The sequence below is a fragment of the Polistes canadensis genome, unplaced genomic scaffold, assembly GCF_001313835.1.
Source record: "Polistes canadensis isolate GaletaPanama2010 unplaced genomic scaffold, ASM131383v1 scaffold_38, whole genome shotgun sequence".
NCBI classification, from domain to species: Eukaryota; Metazoa; Arthropoda; class Insecta; order Hymenoptera; family Vespidae; genus Polistes; species Polistes canadensis.
In genome coordinates this window covers 647,565-654,929 of record NW_014569585.1, presented here as the reverse complement: position 1 = coordinate 654,929, position 7,365 = coordinate 647,565, and the positions used below count along the sequence as shown (strand labels likewise).

General features: G+C 29.3%; 1 protein-coding gene across 5 annotated transcripts in view; it reads right to left on the bottom strand.

Annotated features, from left to right (window-relative positions):
- LOC106784652 (BMP-2-inducible protein kinase) overlaps positions 1–7,338 on the bottom strand; it is a 12,574-nt gene extending 5,236 nt beyond the window's left edge. The window contains exons 1-12 of one of the 5 annotated variants that reach the window (XM_014744434.1): positions 6,917–7,338; positions 5,840–5,955; positions 5,310–5,443; positions 5,109–5,220; positions 4,840–5,043; positions 4,656–4,759; positions 4,444–4,576; positions 3,741–4,356; positions 3,303–3,651; positions 2,943–3,102; positions 1,954–2,203; positions 1,778–1,825 (exon numbers count right to left, since the gene is read on the bottom strand). In XM_014744434.1, the coding sequence (XP_014599920.1) occupies positions 1,778–1,825; positions 1,954–2,203; positions 2,943–3,102; positions 3,303–3,651; positions 3,741–4,356; positions 4,444–4,576; positions 4,656–4,759; positions 4,840–5,043; positions 5,109–5,220; positions 5,310–5,443; positions 5,840–5,955; positions 6,917–7,031 (2,341 nt within the window). In that variant the 5' untranslated portion in view covers positions 7,032–7,338. The remainder of the gene's footprint in view (positions 1–1,777; positions 1,826–1,953; positions 2,204–2,942; positions 3,103–3,302; positions 3,652–3,740; positions 4,357–4,443; positions 4,577–4,655; positions 4,760–4,839; positions 5,044–5,108; positions 5,221–5,309; positions 5,444–5,839; positions 5,956–6,916) is intronic. The other 4 variants (XM_014744436.1, XM_014744437.1, XM_014744438.1 and 1 more) reach the window with 4 other exon arrangements.
- Positions 7,339–7,365: the final 27 nt, after the last annotated feature.

The window sequence follows — 7,365 nt, the reverse complement described above, 5'->3', positions numbered from 1 at the left end:
TATATATATATATATATATATAAGTCCATAGCGTTTGAACAATTATCGATAAACATTATAACTTTAATAACATATATAACATACTGCACCTAACATGAATCTAATATTCGATGTATTATGCATTCATTAATTCCTGAAAAATCTTCCTAGTCGATTTAAAAATAAATATGTTGTGTTGCGTATGAAGATATTATATTATCTTGTTTCATAAGCAAACATAACAATAATAATCGAGTAAAAATGATATCACAATATTATTCTTTACAAATACTCTTATACTTTATCAAACTTTTAAAATTTTTATATGTAATATGTGTACTTTTTTTTATATATACACACACATTTAATAAGTCGCAAAAAAATTTTATTTAACAAATATATTTATGAAAAATATGAATCATCTATAAATTTTACGCTAAACATAGAAAACACAGCATATGTAAATATTTATGCATGTTAATATACGAATTGTTAATAATATTTCTTTCCATTATATATGGATTATTAATAATTATTTCACAAGATAATATTTAATATCTTTTCAAGCGACTACGTAAACTCTATATATCTTTTTTTTGTTGTTTTTTGTGTGATAAGAATTACCTCCAATTAAGTACCTCATAATTGAAATTTATCTCATGATTATTTCGAAGGTAACTAATGATGTGAATTTATTATACACAAAGTTAAAATTTATTTTTCATAATTATATCTCACTTCCTTACGAAACTCATGTTTAATATTTTTCTGCTTTCTTTTTTTTTGTATTTTTAATTTTGACATATTTCTAATTATTATATACGTAGGTGTTTTGTTTCTAAATTAACAATATCACCAAATCCGTTTAGTTTAATATTAAATAGTTACTAATTATTATTTCAGAGTCTACAGTTTATTATTCTTTGGTAATTCGAGTTAAATTAAAAAGTACTATTATTAAAAAGCAGTGTGAAAAATAAAGTTAATTTGTTTCTCATCAGACTTTCTGTTTCGATACAATTATGACGACCAATATTTAAATTGTTTGATTTAATGTAACTTACGTGTCTATATACGTGTAAATTCATAGACAAAATGTAAAAGAAATAAAAATATATTTATAACAAAGAAGATATTTCTGTATAAAAAATGAAATCTCAACATCGGTCATCAAAATTACGAAGAATTATGACATAAACTTTGATATATTGAAAAGCAAGAAAAGTAGTTATTTTTTGATTAGCTTTAAAAGTTGTAATTACTCGCAAATACGCACTCATCCTTATTTTTGCAAAAGGTATTTGTTGCATCACAGTCGGTTTTAACTTTTATGAAACGACGAAAAAATATTTATAATTAAAAATGTGTATATATATATATATATAGAGAGAGAGAGAGAGAGAGAGAAAAAAAAATTATAAATGACGTAAATATACATAGTATTAGTTTTAGAAAATAGTTATATTAATATCTACTTTTCTGCGTAATATAAATTATATTCAGACGATAAATTGTTCCAGCTCGAAATTAAATTTTTGTTTATATCATTTTTTTTTCTTTAGTAAAAGAAAAAAAAGAAATAATAATCACATTTCCTTAATAACCAGTACGGAAAAGAGAATGTCATTAAAGCCAAAACATTCAAGAAGCAGTATACAATAGAAACGAAATTGCCAAGTATATACATATTATTTACATATATATGTATATACTTTTTTTTTTATATAAGTTACCACTAATCATTCTAAAGAAAAAAAGAAAAGTAAAGATATTGAAAAAAAAAGATTTCATGCATTACCTCCAGCAACTGCCGCAGTCTTTGATCCAATTTTATTCTTCTTTCCTGCTAAAACAAAATGTCGATGTTAATGTATGTAAACGTTTGTAAAGAAACATTGAATTAGAAAACAATTCTCTGAACGCGTTTAGAGATTCAATTATTTTTTTTCCAAAGTGATGCAATCAAAGACTTACTTGGCAGAGTGAACGGTGCTGATTCAAATGGATCTTCGGGTAATTCAGAATAGGTCATAACGAGGCTTTCACGACTTTTAACACAACTAATGCTGGTATTACTACCTCTTCGAATTTTATCAAATTCAGCGCCAAAGATATGATCTTCCGTTAACTGTCCAAAAGGTTGCACATCTTCGAATGGATTCCAAGCAGCCATTTCGCTATTTAATGATTTACCTTCTGATCCTATCAAACTTGAAAGTTCTCCCTGATAAAAATATATAAATGAATTTTTAACATAAAAATATGTATAAATCCTTTTCGGAAAGATTTATATTTTATTGATACTTATTTTCTTAATTTAATAGTGCCAAAAATGTATAATAACAATAATTTAAAAAAAAGGTTAAATAATATTAAATAACAAATGAGTTGATAGATACAAAGCAATTCCAGTAATTAAAATGGTAAATCGCGATATAAAACTAAGAAGGGCTCTATTAGTATTAAAAAAACCAAATTTTGTAAAACTGTATAAATTGTCCGGATATATTAGGACCATATATTGTGCAAGCAGTAAAACTCAATACCCAATCGTTTCCAAGAAACTGGAAATTGACTTTTCAACCCACCCATGTATATTTTCTCTATAATTTCTTTTTCTTAAATTAAACGGTAGAAAATGTATTTTACCATCTGAAATGAACTGGTATATAAAAATGCATGTGAAACTTCTCCTTTCGTTTTATTTGAAACGGTTTAGTATTAGGTTTTACTGTTTGTACCGTGTATGGTTCTAATGGACTCTTACAAATGTGTAGAGTTTAAAAATAATTGGTGTTTTCAAAACTCAGTAGCCTTTGTAAATAATATAAGAGAAATAAATAATAAAAAAAATTTCTATAAGGAAATGTGCATAAGTATTTATAAAAATATTTACATAAATTTTCCAAAAATGAACGAGTAAACACGGAACCAAATAAAACTTGTGCGCTACATATACTTACAACACGTACATGCGAGGCACTCGTTCCTATACAAGGTTTTGTATCAGTTGTTACTTCGGGAGATGTTATGTCTTCCGAACGCAATTTGACCGAAACTTCGTATGGTGCTAAGAACTGGGTTGTCTCACTTGCAAACGCTCTGTGAACATCGAAATGGCCGCTGTAATATAAATAAGAAAGCTTTGACAGATGGGAAGTTGTGATGCAACTATTGCGAACTTAAAAGATTCTATGATAAAATAATTTAAAGAAAAAAGAGTCAAAATCTTTGTTTTAATCGTGAACGTGCGCTAAAAGCATTGCTATAAATGAATATGAAGTAAACAAAATTAGTTAATAATATCAATAACATGGGCTTACTTATTGAAAGCACTAGTATCACTGACATTTCTTCGATGTCTCGATGAATTAGAAGTTGGACTATCAGGCGGTGATGTACTAGAACTTATACTTTGGCTCAAGCTTTCTGTTTTGTTAACAGGTTTGGGCAAAACCGGTGGAGTTGTTGATAAATTAGTTCTATTAGGCCCGGTTTGAATATTTAATTTAGATGGTAATGCCATAGGCACGACTTTAGAAGATGAACTATTGGTAGAATTAGATAGTTTTTGCAAAACTTTAGTTGATCCAGGTTTAGGTGCAACAGGTGGTGGTATTTTTGTAGGAGGTGGCATTGTACGAGTATCATCTTTGAAAGGATCCGGGTAACCTGTAAATATATTCGATAGTAACCTTAATACTTATATCGTCTAAGATAATTTTATTATAAATAACTAAAATAACTATAACTGATATTACGTGATGGAGGAAATAATGCTTCCAAGTTTTCTTCGTTAATATTAGTGGCAGATCTTTGTTCGAGTTGCCTCGAATCAAAGTAATATGAATTTTTATCTTGAGCTGATACCGGACTTTGCCGAGTCATAGGAGAATGATTGATCATAGGGCTTTGCGATTGACTGTATTGCGTCTGCTTGCCGCTTTGTGACTGTCCAAAAGAAACATTTTGATTTGGAGTACAAACGTGCGGTGAAACTTGACCGTAAGACGACTGAGTCGACAACTGCAGTGATTGTTGAGGATTTACTGGAAGCGTCGGAATATTTTGTACGTTTTGGCTTAAATAAGTTGCGGTTGTATTCATTGGTGTAATTTGTTGTAGAGTCATTCCAGCAGAGTTTGGTTGCTGCATCTGACCACCTTGCCCTGATATTTGTCCTACTATTTGACCACTTAAGTTTATAGGACCTGTGCTCACAGCTTGTCCTTTTGGTCTTTGCCTAGGAGTAACCGAAGTACCCTCAACGGTTGCAACAGGTGTAGGTTTGGGTGTTCTAACCGATGATGATCTTTTAATATTATCATTTTCCATTAAAGGACATGGCAAAGAATCTATTGTAGGTGTAGGAGCTTTCTATAAAAGAAAAATGAACAAATAATAAATTAATAAATATATAATAATTATTCAAAATATTTGTAAATAGTAAAAAATATAACTTACATGTAAATTTTGAACAGGGCATTCTTTTCCTTGAATTTGGAAAGCTATCACTGAAACTTGATAAATATCAGGTCTAACATCTGGATCAGGTTCCAACATATATCGAATTAAACAATGGAGAGCTTTACTATATCTATAAAAACAAGGTCCATAATAATATTTCATAAATTATAAAGATTTTATAATGACATTAAATACGTTTTATTACACACCTCGAATTATCAGGTATTGTAAAATTTCCAGACTGTATGGCAAGTGTACTTTCACCAAATGGCAAAGTAAAGAAACATAATTTATACAATAAACAACCTAGGGCCTAAAATAGAATTCATAAGAAACAAATGTTATTTTAATACAAAATAAAATAAGAAAATAACATTAAAAGCAATACCTTACCCATATATCTGCTTTTGTAGTTATAGGTTTCCCACAATACATGTCAACCATCTCTGGTGCTCTATAACTCAAAGTTGTATATTTTTTAATTTCTTCTTCGATTACTGCAGCTCCTTGAATACTAGGATTGAGAACTTTAGCCGTTGCTGAACCAAAATCGCAAAGTACATAATTTCCAGAATCAGCGAACAGTATGTTTTCAACCTAGAAAAATATACTCATGAAATATGTTTAATTATAGATAAAATAAGAAAGATCTAATAATTTACCTTTAAATCTCTGTGAATAATGGGTGTTTGACAATGATGTAGACGAGACACAGCCTCGCAAACATCACAAAATATTTGAAGAATTTCTGATTCATTAAAACCAGTCTGTAATCTAATAAATTCATAATTCATTTCATAAAAGAACATATAATCAATTAATCGTAATTAATTTCTCTAAAGTATTTATGGTAGGACGTTTACCTATTGTTCATCATTTGAAGAACTTGAGATTTACAATAAGGCATCAAAAGTAAAAGCTCATGAACTCCTCCACCTGTATGCGTGATATTACTATCTACATATCCTATAATATTCTTGTGTCCACTCAGATTGCTCTATAAAAAATCATAAAATATGCAAACATGTAACAATAAAATTTACACAAATGCTTCATTCTTTTCTTGGTTATAAACAAGTGAACATAAACAAAAAATTAGAATATTTTACAATAGTTTTTAAAACGCTCACTTTAATCGTTCAAGTCCCAATAGTCTTTAGAAAGATCGTATTGATAAATGGCAAGTAATGTGACCATGTATCAATTGCGTATTGCATTTCAATAACTTGGGCATTTTTTGATAAGAAATTTGAAGAGCATGATTGAACAGCTTCGGACTCAAACAGTTAACGAGACGTCTCTAAAGTATAAAACTCTTAAGAGTGTTGTTACAAAATAATAAAACAGATTATAATCTTGCTTTCCTGAAGCAGCAATTGATTTTTTTACTCACAGCAATCTGTATTTCCCTCTTGCATACATTGAGATCGTGTTCGTTATTCACGTACATACGTTTAAGTGCATATCGCCCGGTCGAAGCTTTAACCAAAAATACTATGGCAAATCCGCCTGTAAAAGTTATTAAATATTTATTACAATTAATTCAATATATTCATGCACCAAAGAACACAGAATTTTATTTCTAATATAGTTCTTTCTTTTTTATTATTATTTCATACATTATATACAAAAACAGTAGATCATAACATTCATGAACATAAAAATGTTAAGTTGTCCAATAAGTCCATATAATTTTATTATTAGACAACTTAAATATTATATTAAACAAATTACGTGTGTATTATACTTGTGCATGCGTGCGCATATTAAGTAAGTATACCACTATAAAAAAAAATATATTACAACGACGACATTAAATCATAATAAAAAAAATCTAACAATCATAAATAATAATTAATATTAATCTAATCATTAATTAATCAATTAACAATTAATTATATATCTATAATCATCCGAATTTTTAGCTACAACTTATTGGAATAAACCTTATGCAATATATAAACATAGTAACGTTGAAATATCGATCGCATAGATTAATATTGCTAAATAAACAATTCGTTAATTAAAAATCAATAAAATGCCATCTAAGCTAATCCTTAAACAATATTATATAATCAATTATCCGAATTAAATGAAATTGCTTATCAATTGTGAGAAAATATTTCGTACACAATCTTACCAACTAATTCGGTCTTGAAATAATACGAGTAAAAAATTAATTAAGACATTAGAAAAAAATAATAGACAAAAATGTTATTGTAATTAATAGGGGAAGGAAATGGCATAATAAATAATCGATAACCGAATATCGTTTAAAGATCGAAAATAATCTAGTGTAATGAAAAGACAAGTGTAGATTGTAAAGCTATGATTTAATGAAGGGGGCGAGAGGGGTACGAGAGAATAGGGGTAGGGGTAGTGGTAGGGTGAGGGGGCGGATAGAGGCGTATTTGGAAGACAGAGAATCCAAGGCTGGTTGAATGATAAATGTTATTTAGATTAAAAGTACCTTCCGCCAGGACCTCTTCGACGGTTACGGTGTATCGTCCGACCACGAAGACTTTTCCTATATAACTGTTTGGTTCCTTCGACGTGTTTTCGATCTTTGAAAAGAGTTTCTTCATATTGGCACACGTCGTAGGCCCTCCCAACACCGATCTGACTTGACATAAGGCCTCGCGCTACTTTTTCACTTTTACCGCCGTTACAATTTGTCGATTATTCTATAATTTTGTTTCTTTAACCCAGTCAACTTTGATTTTAGGTTATCGTAACTTTAAAAACGGTGTAAACGCATCGACAAAGTCTTAATCTAGCAAATCTAAACTTAACCAAGCGAAATCCTCTTGATCATGATAACAGGGTAACGTATTTTCAGCTAGCCGACATATTCAGACTATACGCAACTACGTCTGCGCAGTCGCAACTCGTTGATACCATCTACTGGAGGAAACATAT